Source organism: Temnothorax longispinosus, chromosome 12 (assembly GCF_030848805.1).
Source record: "Temnothorax longispinosus isolate EJ_2023e chromosome 12, Tlon_JGU_v1, whole genome shotgun sequence".
Taxonomy (NCBI): Eukaryota; Metazoa; Arthropoda; class Insecta; order Hymenoptera; family Formicidae; genus Temnothorax; species Temnothorax longispinosus.
The window spans coordinates 305,605-333,557 of NC_092369.1; the positions used below are offsets into that span (position 1 = coordinate 305,605).

Below are 27,953 nucleotides of genomic sequence, written 5' to 3' on the forward strand. Positions count from 1 at the left end.
TATTCTCCTCAACTTCGAATGTGATTGGTCAATTTCTTACAACTCACGACTACGACTTCTATGTAGAATAACCTTAACATCTCCTGAAAATGTTGCACCGCGAAATACCAAAAACTTACAGCCAAATCAAAATTGTAACTCTACGACGTATCGTTATATGCGAGGACTGATTTCCTCGGTGCAATGATAAATAGCAGGACCGCCCAGTTGAACTATTTCTTAATTAATTTCATCTATACGTTCGGTTACTATTTGAGAACTTGCAATATTTTACACGGTGCATTATTTAAGGATTAACACACGAAAATGTTGGCCCATGAAATACCGACAGATTACAGCCAAATCAAAACTTTTACTCTAGGACGTATTGTTACATGCGAGGACCGATTTCCTCGGTGCAATGGCAAATAGCAGGACCGCCCAATTTAACTATTTTTAATTAATTTTATCTATACGTTCAGTTATTACTTGAGAAGTTGCAATATTCTACTCGGTGCATTATTTAAGGATTAACACACGAAAATGTTGGCCTACGAAATACCGACAGATTACAGTCAAATCAAATCTTTTACTCTAGGACGTATCGTTACTACGTCGTAGAGTATACATTTTGATTTGGCTATAAGTTTTGGTATTTTGCAGTGCAACATTTTCGCGAGTTAATCCTTAAATAATGCACCGAGTAGAATATTGCAAGTAACCGTACGTACAGATGAAATTAATTAGAAAATATTTAAACTGTGCGGTCCTGCTATTTACCATTGCACCGAGGAATTCGGTCCTCGCATGTAACGATACGTCGTAGAGTATACATTTTGATTTGGCTGTAAGTTTTTCGTATTTCGCAGTGCAACATTTTCGCGAGTTAATCCTTAAATAATGCACAGAATAAAATATTGCAAGTAATCGTACGTACAGATGAAATTAATTAAAAAATATTTAAACTGGGCGGTCCTGTTATTTACCATTGCACCGAAGAAATGGTCCTCGTATGTAACGATACGTCGTAGAGCATAAATTTTGATTTGGCTCTGTGAGTTTTTTGATATTTCGCGATGCACCGCAAAATACCAAAAACTTACAGCCAAATAAAAATTGTACTCTACGACGTATCGTTTATATGCCAGGACCGATTTCCTCGGTGCAATGATAAATAGCAGGACAGCCCAGTTGAACTATTTCTTAATTAATTTCATCTATACGTTCGGTTACTATTTGAGAACTTGCAATATTCTACACGGTGCATTATTTAAGGATTAACACACGAAAATGTTGGCCCACGAAATACCGACAGATTACAGCCAAATCAAAACTTTTACTCTAGGACGTATTGTTACATGCCAGGACCGATTTCCTCGGTGCAATGATAAATAGCAGGACAGCCCAGTTGAACTATTTCTTAATTAATTTCATCTATACGTTCGGTTACTATTTGAGAACTTGCAATATTCTACACGGTGCATTATTTAAGGATTAACACACGAAAATGTTGGCCCACGAAATACCGACAGATTACAGCCAAATCAAAACTTTTACTCTAGGACGTATTGTTACATGCGAGGACCGATTTCCTCGGTGCAATGGCAAATAGCAGGACCGCCCAGTTTAACTATTTTTTAATTAATTCATTTATACGTTCAGTTATTACTTGAGAAGTTGCAATATTCTACTCGGTGCATTATTTAAGGATTAACACATGAAAATGTTGGCCCACGAAATACCGACAGATTACAGCCAAATCAAAACTTTTACTCTAGGACGTATTGTTACATGCCAGGACCGATTTCCTCGGTGCAATGATAAATAGCAGGACAGCCCAGTTGAACTATTTCTTAATTAATTTCATCTATACGTGCGGTTACTATTTGAGAACTTGCAATATTCTACACGGTGCATTATTTAAGGATTAACACACGAAAATGTTGGCCCACGAAATACCGACAGATTACAGCCAAATCAAAACTTTTACTCTAGGACGTATTGTTACATGCCAGGACCGATTTCCTCGGTGCAATGATAAATAGCAGGACAGCCCAGTTGAACTATTTCTTAATTAATTTCATCTATACGTTCGGTTACTATTTGAGAACTTGCAATATTCTACACGGTGCATTATTTAAGGATTAACACACGAAAATGTTGGCCCACGAAATACCGACAGATTACAGCCAAATCAAAACTTTTACTCTAGGACGTATTGTTACATGCGAGGACCGATTTCCTCGGTGCAATGGCAAATAGCAGGACCGCCCAGTTTAACTATTTTTTAATTAATTTTATCTATACGTTCAGTTATTACTTGAGAAGTTGCAATATTCTACTCGGTGCATTATTTAAGGATTAACACACGAAAATGTTGGCCTACGAAATACCGACAGATTACAGTCAAATCAAATCTTTTACTCTAGGACGTATCGTTACATACGTCGTAGAGTATACATTTTGATTTGGCTATAAGTTTTTGGTATTTTGCAGTGCAACATTTTCGCGAGTTAATCCTTAAATAATGCACCGAGTAGAATATTGCAAGTAACCGTACGTACAGATGAAATTAATTAGAAAATATTTAAACTGTGCGGTCCTGCTATTTACCATTGCACCGAGGAAATCGGTCCTCGCATGTAACGATACGTCGTAGAGTATACATTTTGATTTGGCTGTAAGTTTTTCGTATTTCGCAGTGCAACATTTTCGCGAGTTAATCCTTAAATAATGCACAGAATAAAATATTGCAAGAAATCGTACGTACAGATGAAATTAATTAGAAAATATTTAAACTGGGCAGTCCTGCTATTTACCATTGCACCGAGGAAATCGGTCCTCGCATGTAACGATACGTCGTAGAGTATACATTTTGATTTGGCTGTAAGTTTTTCGTATTTCGCAGTGCAACATTTTCGCGAGTTAATCCTTAAATAATGCACAGAATAAAATATTGCAAGTAATCGTACGTACAGATGAAATTAATTAGAAAATATTTAAACTGGGCGGTCCTGCTATTTACAATTGCACCGAGGAAATGGTCCTCGTATGTAACGATACGTCGTAGAGTATAAATTTTGATTTGGCTCTGTGAGTTTTTTGATATTTCGCGATGCACCGCGAAATACCAAAAACTTACAGCGTATATATAGCAGCATATATATCGATAGCTTAGAGAAATAGTTAAAATTCTCGCGGTCCTATTAAATTACTAAGCATAAAAAGCATCCTTTTTTTTATATAATAGTTTATATAATGTGTACAAACGATGACTAACTACGAAATACGATGTAAATGGCTATTGCAAGAACATGTATACTGCATTTCACGTTATGTATATTGCTTATAATCAGATATTTATGTATTTTTTAGTGGTACCGACAATTAACAAAACATATAAGGAAGCTTAATTTTGATATATCTTTGTATTTTGATTATACATATGGAAAATACTTCCGGAATACAAGTTAGGATGTCGATGTATATCAACGTATACGTATGTATACATCGCTTATGGTATATATATAAATATATATATATATATATATATATATATATATATAATTTTATGCGTACAATATACTTTATGTGTATTATTAATCGGTATTTTATGGTAATATAGCGCCAGCTCTATTACGCATGTTATACCATGCAGTGGGCGACGAAGTATTTCGAAAAGGTATCATCAAGTATTTCGAAGCAAAGTAAGTGTGTATAATATAGTCTATATATAATTACCACATATCGCAATATTAAATGTCATAAGTAATGTTTCTTACATTCACGTTGGAAAATATAGTTATTACATCAGAAACATAAATCTGTGATGCGTTCAATATCACATTAATTGCTACTCGATTAGTGACCATAGTTTATTCTTTAATTACAATTTAATTATCTGGTTTTAAGTCATATTCTAAGTTATTTCTATTTATGTATATATTAAATTGTACATTAAATTTACGAAAATTCTTTAACAGTAAATTTATATTCCTCGACGTATATACTATAACTTGATTATGTTATTTTGCAAATTTAGTCAGTTTGGATCAGTTACTCCCGACGATTTGTGGAGCGCCATGCAAAGTGCTCTAGAGGAGGCCCCTTATATCCCTTATATGCAACAACAAGATTTCAAAATAAAAGAAGTGATGGATACGTGGATGAACCAAGAACTTTATCCTGTGCTAAACGTGACGATAAATTACGCAACTGGCGAAGTGGCAATAACACAAAAATGTGTCCGCAATGTCCGCGCTACAGAAAGTATCAATAATAAATGGTGGATACCCATGACTTACGCCGACCAGAGCAATTTGGATTTTTCCAATACTATGCCTAATAATTGGTTAGGACCAGATCAAACTAGTAGAGTGGAAATTAGTACAAAAAATTGGATTATCGTCAATGTACAACAAACTGGTACGAATCAATAAATATTACGCTCTTTTATCTTATTTGTTTTATCATCACGAGAGCTTTTTACATTATTCGAATCTTTGTGTTTGTTTCATCAATGTATTTTTTTATTAAAGAAAAGCTTAAAGAGAGATTTATATGATTAAATTCTCCAAATTCTTGCTAATTGATTAATGTAGAAAAGTTTTTAATAATAATTTTATTCTTATATGTATATATTTCTTCACTTATATGTAATATTTTCAAGTTACACATTACATTAGTCTGTTAGTTACGATAAACAAAATGTCAATATTTCGATCTTGATAAATTTAAACAAAAAGATTTAATAATAAATGTAATGGATAATTCGTCAGCATACTGTCGTGTCTATTACGATATCATAAATCTGGAAAGAATCATAAGTTACTTGAATTCTGAGGAATACATGAACATACACGTTCTCAATCGTGCTCAAATTATCGATGATACATTTGCCTTTTTGCTGGAAGAACAACTAGATCTCTCCGTATTCATGGATCTTATAAGTTACCTAAGTCGTGAGAGAGATTATGTGGCATGGAGTCCAATGTTCCGAATTTTAGCACGGTTATCGAATTACTTTTTACTGCCAGAAAGTAAAAAATTCAAGGTAGATAATAAGAAATTTTATCAAAATAAAAATGATGTTTGTAGCATTATAGCTAGATCGGTCTATATTTACACATTCTCCACCTTGTTGAATTATTATCGCTTCGTAAATATAGCCTCAAAGCTAAGCATTCTATATTAAATTTCTTATATTTGTATGAATATAAAATTTAATAGAAAAATTTAAAGAAAACATAAAATATATAAAATAAATATTATAATTTACATGTTATCATTTACTGCATTCTCATAATTTTTGAACTCTTTATAAAATCCAATAAGTAGGATAATGAAAATTATATTATTTTATACCTATAAGCATTATATATTAAAAATTTATCATAATTAAAATAATTTATTATTATTAAAACTTAGATTTTAAATACGTTTCATTCAGCAAATTTTCAATATAAAGAATAACTTAAAATAAATAGATAATAAACTATTAAATATACACTTACGATATACACTTACGAACTAAAGAGCAAGACGATCATTTTGTGAGCGTAATAATATCCGTTCTAATTATGTACCGATTGCCCCCATCTATGCGGCAAATTTTACATGTTTTATCGTTTACATTAATTTAAACGAATGAAGTTAAACCAAAGTTAACACGTTCTTTACCATGCGTCACATGAGTAAGTGAAAATGTGCAGCATACTGTGCATATCTATTAAAAATAAAGTTTGTCGGTTTATTAATCCCATATTAGTGGTAGCAAATATGTTAATCTATAATTAATACACATGGACATTAGAGAAAGTCGGATGCAAGCTCGCCGATGCTTCTTATGATAGTGAATGTTTTAGCAAAGCATTAACGAAATATGTACATCTATATATGAATCACGTCACTTAATTCGTAAATACCAACAAATTAATATAAAATTCAATATTACTTGATGATTTCTAGTCACGCATGGTAGGAATCTTCGATAAGCTTCTTCAGCATGTAGGATACGAAGAAGATTTCAATGATGACGATAACACAAAGATAGTACGGCTAGAAGCCTTGAAATGGGCATGTATCTTCGGTCACGCGGAATGCAAGAGAAGAGCCGCCGTAAAATTGAGCGAACATCTCGCGGATCCTGATACTCACAAGTAACTCTTCTTATGATCCCGATTATCTCATAATTTGTATTTGTGTGCGTCATGTGTGTTGGATATGCGCACGCATGCATGCATGCATGCATATATATGGTTAATTCCTTATTATTTATTCAAGTCATCGAAATCAGACATTCTTTTTATTGTTTTTCCTTAATTTCCATTCTTGTTCTAATCCACAGAATAAATATGCGACACAAGTAAAAATATACGTATATTAAAAATAATAAAAATGACATTATCGATAAAATCATCTTTTATTTATTTATTCACTGTAGCGTAGTCTTTTCACGTGGTAAATATAGAGTGATAGAGCAGCACACGAGGGACTTAGTTTTACGGAATACCTAATAGTTACCTAACGGAAAATAAATACGAAACTTGATAAAATAAATTAAATAAAACGTATAAAATGCATGTATCTCTTTTACATAGACATAATTTCAGAGTTCTACATTGGTGGCGCGATTGGACGTACTGCTTTGGTTTGACCGTGGCTACTAGGACTAAATGGGATAAAATGATGGAATTATATCAGCGAACACTTGATAAGCAATTTTGGAAAATATTGAGCTGCGCTGAAAATTCTGACATTATTATCAACTATTTGAATATTACAGCATCGAATACTACATTATTCAACGATATCGAGCATGCTTCTATCTTCAAGATCAATCTTGAAAACCATGCACGCAATGATTTGGTTCTTGACTACATATTAGCAAATTTTGATAATATAAAACCTAGGTATAAATACATTTCTCTTTACAAATATACATTTTATTTTTTAAATAATTTTATCTTATACATTAATTATAAATATGTTATTTTGTTCTTTCAGATTACTTCCTACAAGTCTAACGATAAAGAATATTATTTTGAATGTTTTTTCTAGCGAACAAACGTCTAAGGTAGATATTATGATTCTATATACATACTTATTGATTTTCTATTAATAATCCTTTAACTGTAGTAGCGCGCTTAAACTAAAAACCGTTCGTTGTGTACGGAATTATAGATTAATGCAACTTTACATAATTAAATTAATATTAATAATTAATTCTGTTCATATTTTTGGGCTATATACATTTGCATCTTATAAAGCTATGTTTCAAATTCAATAATAACTACTAGCGCGTAGTTTAAAATATAAACTGAATGTTTTATAATGTAGTAATTATAATTCTAAAAATATTGTTGTAATTTGTTGTAATTTAATCATTTAGTACTGAATTTTAATATACATGTACATACTGTTACGTCCAACCCCAGGATTAGGATAAGAAAAACTGGGAAGCAAAGGAAAGGCTAACCAGAGGGGTTCGGGGGGAAGGAAAGATGCAACTAGATATTTGCAAATGTCGCTCGCAGGTACACGCTCTGAGGCGTGTGGCACGAGCCGAACGCACTTTTATGACTCAGGAAGGGTCAACGTCCGTAAGGACGCTAGGATGCCTTTCGTGAGCGGTGCGATCGTCGGTCCTCTTTTGAGTCAGGGAATTTAATCCCTTTAACTCGGGATCGGACCTCGTGCGAATTTGAGAGGGAGATGGTAGTGGGTCTTAAGTTATAAATGAATGCAGATTGAAATTAATATTTAACATAAGATAAACATTTATTACAATAATATAAGCTAGGTGAACAATAAATGAGAATTAGGCAAAATAAAATTGAATACATTTATAAGTGTGAGTGTCGGATGTATGTGTAACGTGTGTGTATTCTTCGCGGGTGTTACATTGGTGCGGGGGTGACCGGGCAGGATTTTTGAGGGAAAACCTATTTGGAAATGAACATCCTGCCCGCTATTATTACATCGAGATCGGCATTGAATTACATAATGGTTTAATTAAGTGTGGGTATGGTGTATATGTGTATTTGAAACTAAATTAAGTCGCAATTAAAAATAAAATATAAAGAGATGTTTGCGGGGTAAAAACAGAGAGACAAGAATTTATGCATAGAAAATAAGGATACTGCCATTGAAATAAGGTTAAAGTTATTTAAAGTTTTAGGACGTTTGATTTTACTAATCACATAACCAGCTTGTTCCGTCGATTCCGTCGATTTAATTGACGTTTAATAGGACATTATTGGAAATATAATTCATTTAATTTTAAAATAACTATTATGTTGGATTTTACTTATGCAGTGGTCGATCTTCTTATTCAGACCCGCTCGGAAGTATATATAAAAAAAAAGAAATCGTTACGAGCTTAAGGTGACAACGAACCGGCCGAGTCCACGACAGCGACGAAGACGCCGGGAGTCAAAAGCCGACAAGTCAGCCAGACCTGCGACAACGCCAACGACCGCCGCGAATCCAATCGCCGCATTCGACCCAAACCCGCGATGCTAATAAACTCGTTATACTTAATAAACTCCCGAGGATCCGATAGTTGATAGACCATCTTTAAAATAAAAGGATAGAAAGGGGAACAATAACCCGAAAAAGGAGAAAAGAATTACGAGACTTACTACTTGATGATGTGTTATCTGGCTGGATCTTTTTGGGCCCTGTGCATACGCTCTCGTCGATACTCAATGAGTTTAAGTTCGCGCACAGAATTTAACTTAAAACTCAAGATTGGATTTAAATGTAATACTGTTCGTAAAACGGAAGAGAAGGGAAGTAAATTGAACTTGAGAAATGAACCAGAGGGAAGAGAATTTGATCTAATTGTAAGAGATGAACCGGGGTGAAAAGGTGAACTGTTTGAAGAGGAGCTGAACTAAGAGAGCGAGTCCCGTGATGTTGCGATTTATATAGGAAAGTTCCAAGGATGGAAAGGGTGGATTTCGTTGTGGGAGGTGTCTGGTTTTTGTTTTGAGAACTTCTGGTTGGCGGGGTGTTTCTAATTTTTGTTTAAAGGATTTCTTATTGGGCGAGATGTTTCTCACCCAAGAGGTAGATTTTTAAGTTTTTGCCTATCCTGGAGAGCTAAAGACGGTTATCGATTTTTACGGCTGCTTATTGGTGAGTCTTCTTGTAAGGCCCCTACTGCCTTATTGGGTGGTGCAACCCATCGCTTCTTCCAGTGACGCATTTTGTTTTTCGGCTATCGCCGATTTGTCTTTTATTAAGGTTCTTTATTTATCCCGCGACCCTGTTTTTATGTTGATAGACAATGCATACCTCTCAATCTTAGATGCAAACAGAAACTTTCGCCACGTGTATTTACAGTCACGTCTTAGGCTTTGTTTCTGTTTGTCGGAAACATCGTACGAGCAATTTTAGAAAGCTCGCTTGATGCAATAAAGATCCTCATCAAACTTTGTCTGGAATTAAGGCTCCTTTGGCGCGTCGTGTCGCCGGGTTTATAGTTATGGGCCCGACAAGGCTGATGAAAATCTGGTCACGTATGCCCCGTCTGTCAGTAATTCGTCATCTGGAAGGTCGCTTTTAGTCGCTTAGGCAAATAGATAGTTTAGTTTACTTATCCTAATCTTAAGAGCTATCTCGGGCGCATAGGAATTTCCGCGAAAAAAGGAAATCGTGGATTTTGCAGGACGTAACAATACATTATATATATTGTGTATATATATATATATATATATATGTGTGTGTGTGCACTGAGAAACCCATTTAGTTGACTGAATTAAAATTTGGTTGAACCAACTAAATCTCTTGTTTGTATATGGGCAAACAAGAATTGTGGTTGGTGCAACACAAAAATGTAGTTGGAAAATTTAGTAATATCAATACATAAATATAGTTCACTGAACAAAAATATGGTTTGTATGGAAAAAAATTTGTGATTGACTTATTACTCAAATTTTGTCCTCTGAACCAAAAGTATGTGTTGATATTACTAAAATTTTTAACCGAATTTTTTTGTTGCGTCAATCGATTATTTTTGCACGGAAAAAACGATTTTGCTGAAGTATTTAAAAATTTTGACTAGCTAGATACAGATCTGAAAATAATTTTGTTGCACCATTAAAATAATTATAGTAGGTCACTGAAGTATGATAATAATGCTGTAAAAAATTTTGACATTTTAGCAATCAGTTCTACATATAATTATTTTAAATCACATTGCGTGAATCTATAATTATTTTAATTATGTAGAACTGATTGCTAAAATGTCAAAATTTTTTACAGCATTATCATCATACTTCAGCGACCTACTATAATTATTTTGATGGTGCAACAAAATTATTTTCAAATCTGTATCTAGCTAAATTTTTAAATACTTCAACAAAACCGTTCTTTCCGTGTGTAGCCATCAATGTATAGCACATAAAAAAATGCATAAACAGTTAAAGTCGTTTAAGTATTTTTATTTATCACATTAACGAAAACATACAAAATTATCGTTAGTATTGCCGTAGCGCAAAATACCTGAAGTAGGAAAAATGTTTATCAAAGAACTAAAATCCATCTCAAAACTGTTGTGTCGCATTTTGTATGACTTGATAAGCATCAATATGTGAGTAGTATCCAATAGTAAATAATTTTTGTAAATTACGCATGCTATATTTTTTGTAACATTAAAATATTTTAATCATTCCAAATACATAGTTCTTTTACACCTGCAGATGTTCCAGATAATTTTTAATATCTTGATCATAATTACTTTTGGTCCTTTTAACGAGGGTTCTGATGTACATAATATTTGACATTGTTCTTTGGTAGCTCGACAAAATCGCAAAAAAAAAATGACTCGAGAAACTCTCTGAAAATTTTAAAATACTAGTAACACCTAAATTATCACCTAAAATTAGAGCTAATGTGAAATATATTATGTATCTTTTATTATTGGATACTATTTCAATACCGTTTGTTTCCAAAAGTTTTAATTCTTCAATTGCTCGGGGGGCGGTAGAGCCGTACCCGGATTTGCGATAAAGCGAAGCTCGAAGGACCAGGGGAGATGTGTAAAGTCTCCCCAAAGCGAAAGTTAAAATGCGACTCACCGTTCGTTGTGCCGTCGACTCCTGGAGGCTTCGTCTCGGTCGCGATCGGGCTCGTGCAGCAACGCAGGCAGGGCAGCGAGCAAAGCGAAAGCGAGGCAGGCAGCAGTAAATTAAGGCAGGCAGCAAGCAAGCAGGAGTAAGCAGGCAAAAGCAGCACACAAGCAGGCCGAGAAAGTAGGCGATCGCACTATCTCGCGACTCCGGAATAGCGCAAGTCTCCCTGCTCCGATAATCTCTCTGTGCTCCGTTAATCTCTCTGTGCTCCGAGACGTCGTAACGATGAGTGCCGAGAGCTCGCGGCGCTGGAACAGTGTCGCGAGCGAGTGCTTGTTCTTCAGGCGGGTGCCCTCGTGGGGTGAGCGAGGGCAGCACCGATTGGTGAGTCGCGCAATTATCGATTCCGCGTTGATCGCGATCCGCCGACGTTTCGCGCGAGTCACCGAAATACTTAATACTAGGTACGCAAGAATGCTATATACAACGAGTAACGAGACTAAACAATTAAGTATGATACATGCATCCATCTACAGTTTGGTGAGCGCCAAACATACCGCCCACCAAAATACAACGAGTTGTATTTTATTATCAATTTGAATCGGTCGCCTGTGGAGCAGGGCCCATCGGCAGGGGGCACAGCTTCACTAGGGGACGCGTGATCGTGCCGTCCGCCACCCGCACCGTGGCGACACGCGGGACGCCGTCGCTGCCCGGATGCAGCGCCTCCACTCGTCCTCGCCTCCAACGCAGAGGAGGCATGTTGGAGTCCTTGAGGAGGACCAACGACCCGACTCCGAGCGGGTTGACGGAGGTCCACCATTTGGGGCGCTGTTGCAGCGTATGGAGATACTCCTGATGCCAGCGCTTCCAGAAGTCCTGGCGTATTCGTTGGACGAGTTGCCACCGACTCAGACGATTCATCGGTAGGCACGCGTATACTTTGACGGAGGAGACCCCCCGGGCTCGTCGCGTAACTATGTTGAACGGTCCCGCGAAATCAACGCCGCTGATCGAAAATGGCTTGGCCCGTCGGACCCTATCGGCCGGTAGTTCCGCCATGAGGGGCTGAGAAGTGTGTGGATTTACGCGGAAACATCGATGCCATCTCGAGAGTACGCGTTGTATAGCGCGATGCACCCCGAGGACCCAATAATGTTGCGTGAGCAGGTATTGCAGCGTGCGCCGACCCGGGTGCATGTTCGCGCGGTGCACGTGTTCGATAACGAGATCCGTGAGCCTGTGTTTACAGGGCAGTAAGACAGGGTGCTTGTTCTCAAATGTCAATCCGGATTTTGCAAGCCTGCCGCCCACCCTGAGAATACCCACCGGATCAAGGAAGGGAGCGAGCTTGCGAAAGGGCTTGGGGAGCCTTCTCCCGCTTTGGAGACGATCGATCTCATCGCGGAAAGCATCCGCCTGTACACTCTTTACAACGAGTAGTAACGCGGAATGCAGTTCGAGCTGATCTATGGCCAAAGTCGTAGGAGCAGATTTTGCACGGAAGTGATGTACAAACCTGAGAATGTATGCTATAATTCTGCCAATTTTCTCGATTGAAGAGAATCTTTCGAGCAATGAACGTACCGCGTCAGGCGGCTCGAGCGCCACGAGCGATACGATTTTCTCCTCCTCGATCGGAGAGGTTTCCGAACCGTGGGAAGGTTCGACTCGAGGCTCAAAGCGAGCGAGCTTGTGCAGGACCTCCGAATGAGGTCCGGCCGTTTGGCGAACCCCGACGAGCCCTCCGTGGTTGCGGGAGGGACGTGGCAGTACGCCAAGACGGCGGGATCCAATGACGCCGTGAGTGTGTGTGACTCGACGGTTATGACCTCCGAGTGAGGTTCGGCCGTTTGGCGACACCCGACGAGCCCTCCGTGATAGCGGGAGGGACGTGGTGATACGCCAAGACGGCGGTAATGCGGTCCTACCGTTCGGCGACACCCGAATGGTGATACGCCGAGACGGCGGTGTCCATAGGCACCGTGAGTGTAGGCGACTCGACGGTGCGCGTTAACGGGGCGAGGGTGTAGGGCCTCGCCCTCGTTCAACGAGCTACGATTACGCGAATATCCTCGCCGCGAACGTGCCCAAGCGACGTGCGGACGAGAGACATCACGCGTGACGATTTGTGACCTCCGAATGAGGTCCAGCCGTTCGGCGACACCCGAAGCCCTCCGTGATAGCGGGAGAACGCTGGTGCTACGCCAAGACGGCGATGACGAGGTCCTACCGTTCGGCGCCACCCGAGTGGTGATGCGCCAAGACGGCGGTGTCCAAAAGCACCGTGAGTGTATGGTGACTCGACGGTGCACGATGAGTCGTAAGGGACCCGGGACGGGGTGAGTGTGTAAGACTCGACCTCGTCCAAACGAAAACTGCGACCACGAACATCTTCGTCGCGAACGCGCCCGTGCGACGAACGGACGAGAGACATCACGAGTGGTGAAGTGCGCGCGCCCATGATGTCTCAAGGCAATGTGGTCGTCTAGTTTCCGTCTGTATCCCCCGGCGCCGCGGGGTCGTCGACCGGAGTGATTGCCGGAGCGTTCGCGGGGAACGGGACGCTGGCCTGCTCGAAATGCAGCAGCGTATGGTGTTGCATACCGCACGATCGGCATGTCCACGCGGAGGGACAATCTTTCGATCCGTGCCCTGAGCGCAGGCAGTTGAAGCACAATTTTAAGTCGCGAGCCTTAGCCTGCCTCTCTCTCGGCGAGAGTTTCAAAAACTGGGTGCACTTCGACACGTAGTGAGGCTCTTTACAAACGGGGCAATCGGCCGTGCTAGTCACGAACGAAGAGACCGGCGTGGACTTGGTTTTGGAGGACGGGCCCGCGACGGCCTCGAGAACCTGACAATGTTCCGCTAGAAATTTCGTGAGTTGAGTACATCGCGGTATTTCCTCAGCCCGGTGAGCAGACTCGAATTTTTTCCGAAGGGAACAAGGAAGCTTGTCTAACAAAAACTTCAGTAGGATAAAGTCCCATGAATCGGTAGGGAACTTCATCAACGCGAGCGCGCGCGTGTTCTCGGTAAACGTATCTAATAAGTGGTGAAGAGTCTCGGCCGTCTCCGCTTTCAATGGCTTTGCATCGATTATCGAATTCAAGTGATGGTCCGCTAACCTTCTCTTATTCCGGTATCGATCGACCAGCGAGTCGTAAGCGATCAGATAGTACTCATCGGAAAACGGCAGGTTTTTCACCACGTTGAGTGGTTCCCCCTTGAGTGAAGCCAGCAGATACTGGTATTTCTCTATCGCGGAAATCTGCTGGTTGTGTATCGACGCGTTGAACAACGCGATGAAGGAAGGCCACAACGTAAGGTCGCCGGAAAACTGCGGTAGCGGGATCTTAGGCAACTTGACCACCGAGGCCTGACCCGAGGGCTGTGCCGGCGCGCCTCCGAATGGCGCGCCCGTTTCACGGTGATATCGACTCTTTACGGCGTAATGCATTTTGTCGAAACTGGCTCGGATTGCGTCCTCGACCTCGAAATCCGCCGCTTCTTGGATGACCTTCAGGTGGGTGGCCTCAAAATCGTCCGCGATCTTCGCTACGCTCGAGTAGCGAGCGAGGAAGGTCGCTCGGATTGCCGCGTCGGTCGCGGCTTGTAGGGATATGTCGTGTATTTCTTGCATACGCCGATTGCATACTTCGCGGCGGGCATATGCGTTTTTTGACATGACGTAACAGAGGGGTCGTCCACCACAGACAGACGAAGCTAAGAGCGAAGGGTAAACGACGAATAGGCAGTCGGAGGCGACGGCAACTCGAACCAACAATATCGAAACCCGGCGAACAATCACGAAAGTCAGGTCGCCAAGGTGAGGGATAACGGACGGCTCCGTTCGGTGCTCGCGCAAGTCCCGAGGGAATATTCTCGGTAATATTCCTCGAGTTGAACGCGGAGAGTATCAGCCGTTGGATTAGCGCGATAAACACGCGTCGCAGAGTTCGATAGGCAAATTCTCGATCGTTGACAATAATATTTTCGAGCGATGGTACTCTCGCACGGATCACGAATGTCGGGATAATACAAGTGCTGGGTCGGGCTGTACGTACCTCGCAACGACGTAAACACGAGCGATGCTCGAGACTATACAGAAAAACAACGCGCGCGAGACCGGCCCGCAATCGAAGGCCACGGCCGTTGTCTCTATGCGCGAAAGTATCGCTGGCCCGGAATACTCGGATATTCGACCGAGTATTTCGGGTACGATTAAGTCAATTATGTGGCGACTAATTACCGCGGCGAGCGCGGATTCGATTTTAAGGCGATTAACGGCTGCGGCCCGAGCTATGACGAACGAAGTTCGCACGCGTATTCCCGTTGCGAAGCTAGCGTTGCACGAGAGATACCGCGCGAGACACGAGTTGTCAGCACGCCGAGCGTTATTGCACCTCGTTAATGCGAGAATAAGAATTCGGCGAATTCGCGTAAATTACAGGCGGCTAATGGCCGATTGCGCGATGCTACGCGAGAATTCCCTTCGCGAAGCGTACGTTGCGATACGGGAGATCCTGCGAGATCCGCAAGGTCACGCGCTATTGCACTACGCGTTACAGAACACAAGATTCGGTGACTTATTACAATGAAAGGACACGCGAAAGGTCGGCGGTAATAGACTAATCGCGATGATATGAAAATCCGGCTCGAAGGACCAGATGCTCGGGGGGCGGTAGAGCCGTACCCGGATTTGCGATAAAGCGAAGCTCGAAGGACCAGGGGAGATGTGTAAAGTCTCCCCAAAGCGAAAGTTAAAATGCGACTCACCGTTCGTTGTGCCGTCGACTCCTGGAGGCTTCGTCTCGGTCGCGATCGGGCTCGTGCAGCAACGCAGGCAGGGCAGCGAGCAAAGCGAAAGCGAGGCAGGCAGCAGTAAATTAAGGCAGGCAGCAAGCAAGCAGGAGTAAGCAGGCAAAAGCAGCACACAAGCAGGCCGAGAAAGTAGGCGATCGCACTATCTCGCGACTCCGGAATAGCGCAAGTCTCCCTGCTCCGATAATCTCTCTGTGCTCCGTTAATCTCTCTGTGCTCCGAGACGTCGTAACGATGAGTGCCGAGAGCTCGCGGCGCTGGAACAGTGTCGCGAGCGAGTGCTTGTTCTTCAGGCGGGTGCCCTCGTGGGGTGAGCGAGGGCAGCACCGATTGGTGAGTCGCGCAATTATCGATTCCGCGTTGATCGCGATCCGCCGACGTTTCGCGCGAGTCACCGAAATACTTAATACTAGGTACGCAAGAATGCTATATACAACGAGTAACGAGACTAAACAATTAAGTATGATACATGCATCCATCTACAGTTTGGTGAGCGCCAAACATCAATTAAAATATTAATGTAGCACGATTCCCATGAATCATTCTATCAGACGCATGACAAAAGAGCCAAAAATATGATTGGACCAGTCATTATTTATACTTAGTTTATGAATAGTGAAACCAAAATATGTTAATTTAAAAGAGAAATAAAAATAACTTTATAAGTAACCTAAAAGTAGGACAACTCTTTAATATTATAATTTTATAATATTGATATTCTCTTTCAATTACTTTCTTTAAAAACAAAAAGAAAAATTACTGAAGAAGCAGCTCTATATCTATATTGATCTAGATCTATATTGATAGATCGTAATAAAACGATAAATGCGAAGAACCAGTATGACGACGCCGATATTTTTTAAAAATAACGCATATCACAAAATTACAATCATAAATTGTTTTATAAATTTTACACGCAAACTTATAATAAAACTAAAAAATATTTTATGAATATGTAACTGAAGGTAACTGTAAATACCATCAATAAAATCAACGTATTACGCAAAAAATAAATAAAAATTTTAATCAGGAACAATCTTCATAATATCAATCTTTTTCTATTGAAATTGAATACAAAATAAAGTATTTTATGAAAAATGTCAGTCAGAAAACTATTTATGTAATAACTTAATCAGAGATTTAAATCTCAATTTCAATTAAGAAAAAAACATAATGATGTTAGTCTTTGTTGTGTGTGATGGTCTTTATAGAATTTAAAATAGTCAAAACTGATGAATTTTTACAATCAAACTCAGTTTCAAATCCATATACGGCGCGTTGTAAGAAATACCATATTTTTTCGCATTCTACTAGATACTTTGCATTAAAAACCTGAAAACTCTTGAAGCATATATCCACTGCTTTACGCACGGTTGCAATTTCGTACTTTAAATCATCAATGATTACTTATGAAGTAATGTCATTCTCATCAGAAACCAGAAGTACAAATGGCTGAAGTTTAATTCCTTTATGTGCACAAAAATTTCTCCGTTCTTCAATAAGATTCTCAATTTCTCCGGGAATCTACAGAAAGATAAAGATAACGCTGTAAGTTGTAGAAATATCTCTCTAGTAAGATACATTAGAAAAGCTTACCTTCAAAGAGCGGAATTAAGCTCTCGCACCGCAATGCAACTAATGCGTCTCGTACAATATGATCCGCCATAGCATATTTACAATAACCGTAAGAGTACACCATTGAAAACAGAGGTCCTGTGTGTTAAAAAAAAGTCCTTGTTAAAATTTTGTGTAATATACAAACTTATATGAGGAATATCGAATGGGCAGTATCGAGCTCGTTAAGTAATAATGCGTAGTACACGCTTATCCGCTCGTTACGGAAAGAGAAAATCTCCGGGTACTTATCGTGGCTGACCTTGTCCCCGCTGTCGGAAATGGCTGGCGGACGAGTCTCGATGCTTCGCTGAGATCAGCAGAGATCCGTCTTTTGCCCGACGTGCGCAGACGCCGATGTATCCTGAGGGATTTCCGGATGTCGAGTCGATTTCCTTTTCTTCGCTTGCTAATTGCCAGCACGCACCTCTCGCACGTTATCACGAGCACGCGCATTCGCGGCCACGAGGCGTGGAACGCGAGGACGCCTCGCAAACACGTGTACAAGATTGTTGTTCGTTTCGAAACTATTGTCGTCCGTTATAAACCATTAATCACCCGCGAGGAGGTGCGAGCGGCGATGGAAGACGACGACGTCGACGGTGACGTTCGTCGCGCATAGCAAGCACACACGCGGGGCAACCTCTCGGTAAACCTTCCGGTTTACGCGCACCGGGAAACGCAGATCCGTTGGCGATCCCCTCTCAGGCCAGCCCGTCGGCCGATCACCGCCGTCACGGTCTAAGCCTTGAGAAAATCTTTCTCTACAACTATAAAGTATCTCGTTCGTATTTCTTGCAATGAATCGCCTAGCAACCGGGTCCACTAAACTGCGCAACGAATTCAGAATTGACTTTCCAAAACTGTGGTATCAGTACCGCGGACCGTGATCGAAACGAATGACGCTGTGATGGTGTAGCGCTCTCTCTCTCTTTCGCATTGTCGCGACTCTAGCGCGGACTGGCAAACGAAAGACGATCGGCAGAGCGCCCTTTGCTTCCGTCGCCGCGGTCGTCGCGTCATTGTCGATATTGCGCGCTTATTTTCAACCTATGATTTTCAAGTGAACGATTTTGTTCACGCAACAAACACAATTATTTAAGATACGATGAGATGGGCAAGTTTGTTACCGTAACAGTCAAATTTTATTGTAACTAATAAATCGATTCAAACATAAAATTTGGTTCGTGTAACATTTCACTTGCTTCCCGTAATATGGTTTTTTAAGTGCATATATAAAAATTACATATTTAGTCAACAAAATGGTTTAACCAAAGAATTTTGTTTTATTTAACCAAATGGGTTTCTCAGTGTGTGTGTGCGTGTGCGTGTGCGTGTCCGTGTGCGCGTGTGTGTGCGTGTGTGTGTGTCTTCTGTAGTTATTAATGTTATTATTAATAAACATGTATAACTAATCTTGTTTCAGATCAAAAGATTCGCAGAAACTTATTTCCATCAAGATCCAGACACTTTGTCAAACATTATAAATCTGATAGAAGAGCGTAATAATGATCTTGAAGCGTTAAAAAATATTTTTACAAAGTAATTTGGAAAAATTCAAACTTAAGTGACCAATTCATACGATCAAACAAAAATACAAAATGTGATGTAAGATATACAATTATCTACATAAATTTTTAAACAATATTATTTTATTTATTATTATCGTTTTTTGAATATTTTATTCATTTTTAATTATTTCTAACACTTTTCAATATTTTTATAATATTTAGTATTTTATTAATAGTCTGGAAGCTATTGATAAAATCTTTTATGACATATTTTAATGTTTTATATAATTGACATATCATTTATATAGTATTAGGTTTGATGTTGTTTGATATTTTTCGCACTATATCTTTTGTAAGCGCACTAACTTTGGTTTATTACACTCAATATAGGGCTTATGCGAATGAATTTTTTAAATTTAATATATAATAGGTACGTTGTATATATTATGTAATAGATACATTATATGAAATACATTTATTTGCTAATAACGATACATAAATTTTAATAATAATTATATTATTATAAATCGTTGCTTTACTTTGAATAGAAAATATAAAATAATGATGTCGCATTGTAACAAAAAGCTTTATTGAAACAGTATTTACTACTCTATGGAATAAAAATGTCTGTTGATTCTTCAAAATTTAATATTATTTATAGGTAATCCTTATTTTTTCATCATCTTACACATTGCATATTTCCCTCTGTTTTATATAATTAATTTTTCGGAATATGAAGTATCAGAATATGAATATTTTGTATCATTTTTGTAGATCACTCATTACAATCACAATATTGAAAGATATTTTATGTCCGACCTTTATATTAAAGAGTAATTTATGATAAGATATATTTTGTATTCACAAATTCTATATATCTATCGAATTTTTATTAAATTATTACTTTTCTCTGTGTGTATTTTACATTTACTTATTATAGTTAGCTTTTTTAAAACTACTTTTATAGTGCGAATCTCAATTAAAACATATTCTGTTGGCGATTTAATATTAAAATAATCTGTTTCAGATCAAGCGTATTTAGTTTGTATTATTAATAATTTCAGCTATATATTAACACAATTTCGAATTTTTGTGACATATTATAAATATAACATAATTTACTGCCATCTGTGATTGGTAAATTATGCATGCACTTTATAATAATTTTTACACTACTGTGTCTCTTTAAATATTTTATAACTTTGCAGCTGAATATATTAAATTTAATATAAAATTGACAATTAATAATTATACAGTACAATTATCATATATATATATATACTAGATTTTTTGCCCGCGCTTCGCGCGGGCTCAAATTCTATTCCCCTCTCCCAAACTCACCCATTAATTAGAAGCACCATAGAATCCCATGAAACCTCCAATTTTCAACCTCATGGTAGCCATCCCCATAAAATTAGTAATCTTTTGGTATCAGTTTCATCAAGATTATCAACAAAAATTAAAAAAAAATTTGGCACTGGTTTCAAGAAAATTTGATCCATTAATAAAAAATAAAACTTATTCTTCAAAAATTAAAAGACTTTTGGCATTGTTTTCAAGAAAATCGGTCAATTAATACTTATTATTTCTCGAAATTTGAATAATTTCCAAACCGGTTTCCAAAAATTGGTAACAAAAAATTATCCATAAAAATTATCCATAAAAAATTTTAGCTTGATATCTCAAAGTTTGCAGAAATTGGAGCAATCACGTACATTTTTTTTTACAGAAATCGGAAACCTCTTTACTATTAGCAATTTTTCTAATTCTATTACATTCTTTAGTTCTTTATACCCCTATAGCTATCTATATATAAAAGTACCTGACGTCTGTATGTCTGTCTGTCTGACCGCGAACTACTTGTTATTTCCCGAGAAATTGTAAAAATTTCGTAACCGGTTTCCAAAAAATCGGTAACAAAAAATTATAAACTTTATCCCGGTAAATTATAAACAATTCCTGGGAAATATATTTTACCTCTACTTCATATACAATTCTTTAAGATTTGGTCAATTATTTTCTGAAAAATTTCGTAACCGGCTTTCAAAAAATCGGTAACGAAAAATGGTTCTGAATATTCCACGCTAGATTAAATTACACCATACCCGAATCACTCAACGGGTGGACGCTTTTATTCGCGGCGACAAAATTTATTGCTTCTTTTTTTTCCTCACCCCGCACTCTCCGGAAAAAAAAATGTACCCTTACTTCATATACAATTCTTTGAGATTCGGTCAATTATTTCCGGAAAAATCCAAAAAGATCGGTAATAAAAAATTATATGCTTTTTTATAGCACTCCCCGGGAAATTCTATCCCTAGTTCATATACAATTCTTTAAAATTCGGTCAATTAATTCCGGAAAAATTGAAAAAATTTTAGAACTAATTTTCAAAAAGATTGGTAACAAAAAAATTGGTAACAAAAAATTATACACTTTATGGCAATCCCCGGGAAATATATTTTACCCCTACTTCATATACAATTCTTTAAGATACGGTCAATTAATTGTCGAAAAATTGGAAAAATTTTTTATACTGACTTTCAAAAAGATCGGTAACGAAAAATTATACACTTGATAGCACTCCCCGGAAAATTCTATCCCTGTTTTATATATATGTAATTCTTTGAGATTCGGTCAATTATTTCCCGAAAAATTGGAAAAACTAGAAAAACCGGTTTCAAAAAAACGGTAACAAAAAACTATACACATCATGGCAGTCCCCGGGAAATTCTACCCTTATTTCATATACTTTTGTTAAAAATTCGGTCCAGTAACGAATGAGTAGTTCGCGGACAGACGGACAGACAGACAAACACTCGGGTTTTATATAATAGTATGATATATATATATACCTTAGACTGAATTCAATTTCTCTTATTAGTTTTATGCAAATTTTTGAAATCAGATAATTTGACGGCTATAATTTATACAATATAAATATATTTAAAAAAATATATATTAAAGTTGTTTCAATTGTAAGTTTAATTTTAATAAGCTTTTTATTTCCAATCGTTTATAACTCAAGAACTCTATATGTGCCTTGACGTTTGTTATCGAGAACGAAAAATTCAAAATTTGGTAAGAGACATCTTCTATATCGACATGGTACTTACAGTATTTAATGAATAGGTATACAAGTATTATCTAACTGATTTAAAGAAGTGCAACTGACGAAAACGACTTGTCAATATTAACATATAAACAAACATATATTTATGTTCCATGATCTTCCTGAATCGATCAGTTCTATGAGTCACTGCATTTACATGACATATTTATTATAATATCAGGGATTGACATTGTGGTCAGTATTCGGTGATCTATCGAAATGATAAAACGAATTAGGTACGCTAATCTATCCTTGATGGCTCTCGTGGCGACAACGCGTAATTAATTGCTGCTCAAAACTGTATTTTAATCCGCGTACAAGTGTTATATACAAAGTACGTTGTTAAAAACTATAATAATTAATTATTTATCTTTCGTTAAAGATATACAAGGTCTGCCAACGAAAAATATCCACCCCCTATATTTCGAGTGCCTCAACTCAAACAAATAAAACCCTCCATAATCCATATTGTAGTAAATTGTTTGAAAGGACACAAAATGAGAAGAATTTTAGCGTAAACTAGAGGTCGATACGTTGATCCGTTCAGTAGTTATTTAGAATCAAAGTTCGAAAAAACTCATTTTTTTACTCTAAATAACTCCCGAACGGTTCAACGTATCGACCTCTGGTTTACGCTAAAATTCTTCTCATTTTGTGTCCTTTCAAACGATATATTACAATATAGAGAGTTCGATTTGAAATTTTTAAGTTAGAATCTTCTGGGGCATGTAATGTTTTTATGCACATATGATTTTTGCTGTACCGTATCCAAATCTCTGTCACCCGTATCCATATACATTTATGCGATTGAAAGTTTGCATGCAAACTGAAAATCGCTTAACATTATTTTGACATGTTTCTCAGACTTCTTTCTCTCCCTCTCACCTCATCATTCGATTATTCGATTAATTTGATCAAATAATGCTGCGCTACAGCGCGCACGGGATTGATCAACTCAATTGTTAAATAACTCAATAAATAATGACCGAAGAGAAAAGTAACACAGGAACTTTCGTCTTAGAATTTTATCTTTTTCCACCCCCTCAAAGATTAATTATGAGTTTTGGGACACCCTGTATAGTAACAAAACATATTTTGTATTAGATATAACAATTACTTTATTACTATGTTATTTTCTTCTAAGCATTTACACATATGTTTTCATTGAATTGTAATTTTTTCTATTTTATATTTTTAACTGTTACTATTATACATTATTATTTATTTATTATAAATATATTACATATACTCGAACCATAAATGGAAGGAAAGGAGGGAGGGAGGATAGTAGAAGGTAGAAGGGATACACGAGAGATATCTCAGAAGAATAGTCGGATTAAATTGGAGGACCCCAGGATACATAGTTATAGATGAACTGGAAAGGAAAAAAATGAGAGCCAGAGCAAGCAAGAGAGCATGGAAGTTTGAAAGAAAGCTGGAAGAAAATAAAGGAGGAGAAATAGCGAGAAAATGTTTGGAGGAAATGAAAGACAGATGGAAGAAGGAAAGGATAATAGACAGATGGGAGTAGGAGAGAAAAGACTACTTGGAAAGAATCGATGTAGAAGTTAAAGGAGAGGAGGAGTTGGTAGAGGAGGTATTGGAATATAAGGAGAAATCGAAGTAAAGACACGAAGGGATGGAAAAGATCATGGAATCTAGATACAATAGGTGGTATAAGTTTATAAGGAAGGACGGGATTCCGGATTATCTAAAGAAGCAGGGATGGGATACTAGGCAACAAAGTTAGGGAGGGACTATGCTAGGGAAAAGAGGAAGATAGAAAATGCAGGATATGTGAGAAGGAGGAGGAGACGTGAGAACATGTCTGGAAAGAGAGGGAGGATCAAGATGGGAGGATTGGGATGGAGAGAGTTGGCAGGATGTGGTAGGGAAGATATTGGGCGAAAAGGGAGAGAGGGAAGAATGGATGAAGGCGATAGAGGAGATGAGGCAGGGCGGAGAGAAGAGAAAGGAAAAGGAAGTTACTTGGTAGATGGTAAGAATAATCGTTTAATTACAGATAAGGTCAAAGAGAAGGAGAGTACGTGACAAAGGGAAAGAATGGAGTGCAGAGCGAAGATGATAGTAAAGAAAGAGACGCTGGAGAAGTTGATAAAGGAACAAACAAGTGAGATAATAAGTGAAGGAAGAAATAAAGGATCAGAGAGAGGAGATTGAGAAATTGAGAAGAAAAGTACGCAGACTGGAACAAGGCACAGGGAAAAGGAAGAGAGACAATAGCAAAGAGAGCAGGGGCAGGCTAGAGGAAAGGAAATGGTGGTCCGACGACGATGGGAGGAATGATGACGAGAGAAGGAAGAAGAACGTGATAATAAGGATAGAGAAGAACAGATGGATAGGAAAGGGAACGAACTGGGAGAAGGTGAAGCAGCTGCCATGCTTACAGAGGGCCTGAAGATAGAGGGTAGAAGTGAAGGAAGTAAACGTGATAGGGCTGAGAGGAGAATGGCTGACAATGCTGGTGAGGATGGGAAACGAGGAGGATAAATGGAGGGTGTTAAACGCGCGGAGGAGGGAAGAGAGCAGGCTGAAGGTTAAGATGGACGAGGACAAATCTATAGAGAGGAGACTCAGAGAAGGAGAGGAGAAGAAAAAAACAAAGGAATGGAGGGAGGAGGATGGCGGGAGACCAAGAAGATCGGCGGAGGAGGAGATAGCAAGCAAACTAGAGGAGAGCCTGCTGATGGACACAGACGAGGATGTAGAAGAAAGGAAGAGAGGAAAAGCAAAGGACGAATAAGGAAGAAGGAAGTTTAGCAAACATCTGGAGGAGGAGATGAAGAGAGAATACGGCCGGATTAAACAATGTTTTTGATTTTTTTATTTTGATTTTGAGATTGATTTCGGTTTTGATTTAAATTTGGATTTAGATTTGGATTTAGACTTTTTTGTAAATGAGTTGTAAGGTCGCACAAAGGCCAGGGAAGAAAACAAAAATGTATGAAATGTACAGTGTTGGGTACGTCACTTTAAAAACACCCTTTGAGACTCCTTGGGGTAAATAAAGTATGCATTTATCTATCATATACTCGAACCATAATCACATTCAAACTCATATTATTATTTCGAATTTATATAATATAAACTTTTACTATATATTTTATTAATTTTTAACGTAAACGGTCGCCTGGGATGATTTCTATACTTCAACAAGTTTTAATAGGTCTGTACTATGAATGTCCTAACTTCTTCTGTTATGCGGGTTGGGTCTCGGAACCACTGAATGAAAGATAAGTATGGATTTTCGATTGATAACAAAAATTTACTATGAAGTGAGGTTTATTTCTTTTCGACACTGTAATGTAAAAATCACATTACAGGTGCCCGTTTCCAGATTAAAAGTCGTTCTCGCACACGTCGAGGAAAACATCGAATGCTTATCGATGTTTTCCATCCCACGCATACAGCTGAAATTACAATAAAATTAAAAAATAAGGGAAGAAGCGATGCATCAGCGATATATTTTCTTGCATAAGATAAATACGCTATCTATCACAAAATTGTGTGTAGGGGGAGTCCGGGAGACTTGACCATAGAGGAGAGTTGAACCACTTCAAATATCTCGTTCAAATTTTGAACAAAGAGCTCAATCCGAGCACGTGACAATATGACGCTTGGTAGTGCGTTTCGACTGTGAGTGAGACAAACGTGTTTTAACGTGCTCGGATTGAGCTCTTTGTTCAAAATTTGAACGAGATATTTGAAGTGGTTCAACTCTCCTCTATGGTCAAGTCTCCCGGACTCCCCCTACTAAACGCTTGAACACAGGCGCATTCCGGAGGTACTGGTGAAGTATAGTGTGATCATCGTTCACATACTTACCGTAAGAATGCGATAACATTGAGAAACCTTATTAGAATATAATATGCTCATCGTCCACGTACTTATTTTAAAAATAAAATAACACAGTAGAAATTCCTTAGATTGGACTAAAACTTTCTAAAAAAGTGATAAGACCCTCTTTGGATACTGTAAAAAAAGACGTCTCGGAGACTGCAAAGGTAGTTCACGACAGTTCTTCAAAACGCAATGTGTATTTACACTTTATCGTGTAAATTTAAGTCTATTGTAAGTAAAGTTGTGCTATAAATTCCTTCTTTGTCGGAGAATTATCTATAATACAATTCAGTTATATAATCAACACCCACTAACTCTCGACGTAATTGTCCACAAAAATAACTATGTTTGAAAAGCTATAAAGTAAGAGAATAATATATCGCGCGTACCCTGAGAAGAATACTGTCACAATTCAAAAAGTTTTTATTTTAAGTTAAGCCCATAAAAAGTATGCCTAAAATTTTATGTGCTATAATTATAATCTCACAAGTTTATAGGTGAAATCTGCTGCACGAGGCAGAAGTGTCGTTATTCTTTTAAAATTGTTTTAAAATTATTTTATGTCTAAAGTTTTTTTTAAATTGAAGTACTATATATAATATTTATTGGTCGCTATATTGCAAACAATAATTAAATTAAAATTAATTTGTGAAATTGCAGTCGTATTGTTATAATAAAATTTTAGAGAAAAATTTCCGAAGAATTTATTTGCAATACCTAGATTCAGACATTTTCGGACGATAAAGGAATGCCGCATTTGCAAAAATCGCCTAACTGGGCATAAAGAACTTCGCCCAATTTCGGCTATTTGAACCTGATCATCAATCATATATAATTTTGTAGATTATTATGGTAGTATTAAATAAAAAATAGTTTTAGATCTTTAAACCGTACAAATAAACCGGGCTAACTAACAACCAGCGCGGTAAACGATGCGCGATAGTTTTAATTATATTTTTATTTATTTTGCATATTTTCCAACCTTTGACTGCGTGCCGACTAGATTTGTCAGACTTCAAACACACAGCTCCGGTTAGAGTAGTAAAATCCCCCTACACCTAATTAAACCGATTTGATTTAATTTTTGATGCTATATGCATCTAAATAACTATAAAGAAATCATTGCGAAAAATATTTCCTCTCAGCCAAGGTTCGAACCTGGAACTTTCTTCATTCCGTAAAAGTGTCGTACCAATTCGACAAATCTAGTCTGACAAATCTAGTCGGCACGCAGTCAAAGGTTGGAAAATATGTAAAATAAATAAAAATATAAATAAAACTTTCGCGCATCGTTTACCGCGCTGATTCTTAGTTAGCCCGGTTTATTCGTACGGATTTTCCATTGGAACCTATACTCCGAATTTTAGATTTTTAAACCCCTGCCGAAAGCAGTTCTGACCTCCTAATGATGTTATTTTACTGCACATGGCTCGTCATTAGAACTGTCCAAGATGACAAATGAGTCATTGCTATGTTCAGAAAATATCTGTATATTAAAAAAATAATAAAAAATAACTGGTATGTACATCCACCGCAGTATTTTTTGAAACCTTTACTTTTAATACATCTCACAAAAGTGTTGTCAAAAGTGTTAATAATTTTGTTAGTCGTTATTATTGCCTGAATATCGACACAACTGCATAAATAGGAAATTTGCAGGGACGACACGCGGAACAGTCTATTATGAATCCACTAATTGTAAGTACGAAGCTATTATTGTGCGTTGTACTCTGTTTGACAATATGTCATACTCGAAGTCAGTACTTGGTAAACGAATCTGGAAACGTCACATGTGACAATCCCATCGTTGCTGTCGATCTTGACGCGAATAATGGTAAGCAAAAACAAAAATTGAAACAGTTTTAGTTAATTTTATCAATGCAATTTGATATAATTACTTGCTGCAAGTGTATATTATTTTGTAATATATCAAATGGAAGCTTTTCTGTAATAAAATCCGAATATAGTTGTAGC

At 37.9% G+C, this 27,953-nt stretch overlaps 2 protein-coding genes and 1 long non-coding RNA gene across 3 annotated transcripts in view; 1 reads left to right on the plus strand and 2 right to left on the minus strand.

Moving 5' to 3' along the window:
- The window catches only part of LOC139822894 (aminopeptidase N-like), an 85,946-nt gene extending 79,068 nt beyond the window's left edge, over window positions 1-6,878 (plus strand). Inside the window, exons 2-5 of the mRNA XM_071795062.1 lie at window positions 3,605-3,686; window positions 4,022-4,404; window positions 5,947-6,137; window positions 6,591-6,878. Of these exons, the coding sequence (XP_071651163.1) occupies window positions 3,605-3,686; window positions 4,022-4,404; window positions 5,947-5,972 (491 nt within the window). The 3' untranslated portion in view covers window positions 5,973-6,137; window positions 6,591-6,878. The remainder of the gene's footprint in view (window positions 1-3,604; window positions 3,687-4,021; window positions 4,405-5,946; window positions 6,138-6,590) is intronic.
- A 6,667-nt stretch (window positions 6,879-13,545) lies between these two features.
- On the minus strand, window positions 13,546-14,745 carry LOC139823217 (uncharacterized). Its single transcript, XM_071795605.1, has one exon. The coding sequence runs from the start codon at window positions 14,743-14,745 to the stop codon at window positions 13,546-13,548; it is 1,200 nt and encodes a 399-aa protein (XP_071651706.1).
- A 1,889-nt stretch (window positions 14,746-16,634) lies between these two features.
- On the minus strand, window positions 16,635-18,803 carry LOC139822840 (uncharacterized). Its single transcript, XR_011734619.1, has 3 exons — window positions 17,758-18,803; window positions 17,478-17,594; window positions 16,635-17,405 (listed from the first exon to the last, which is right to left on the minus strand). It is a non-coding gene; the product is annotated as an uncharacterized lncRNA (long non-coding RNA).
- Window positions 18,804-27,953: the final 9,150 nt, after the last annotated feature.

What these genes read in the sequence shown, in the direction of transcription:
- LOC139823217 (XM_071795605.1), bottom strand. Translation starts at nt 14,745, where the DNA reads ATGTCAAAAAACGCATATGCCCGCCGCGAAGTATGCAATCGGCGTATG.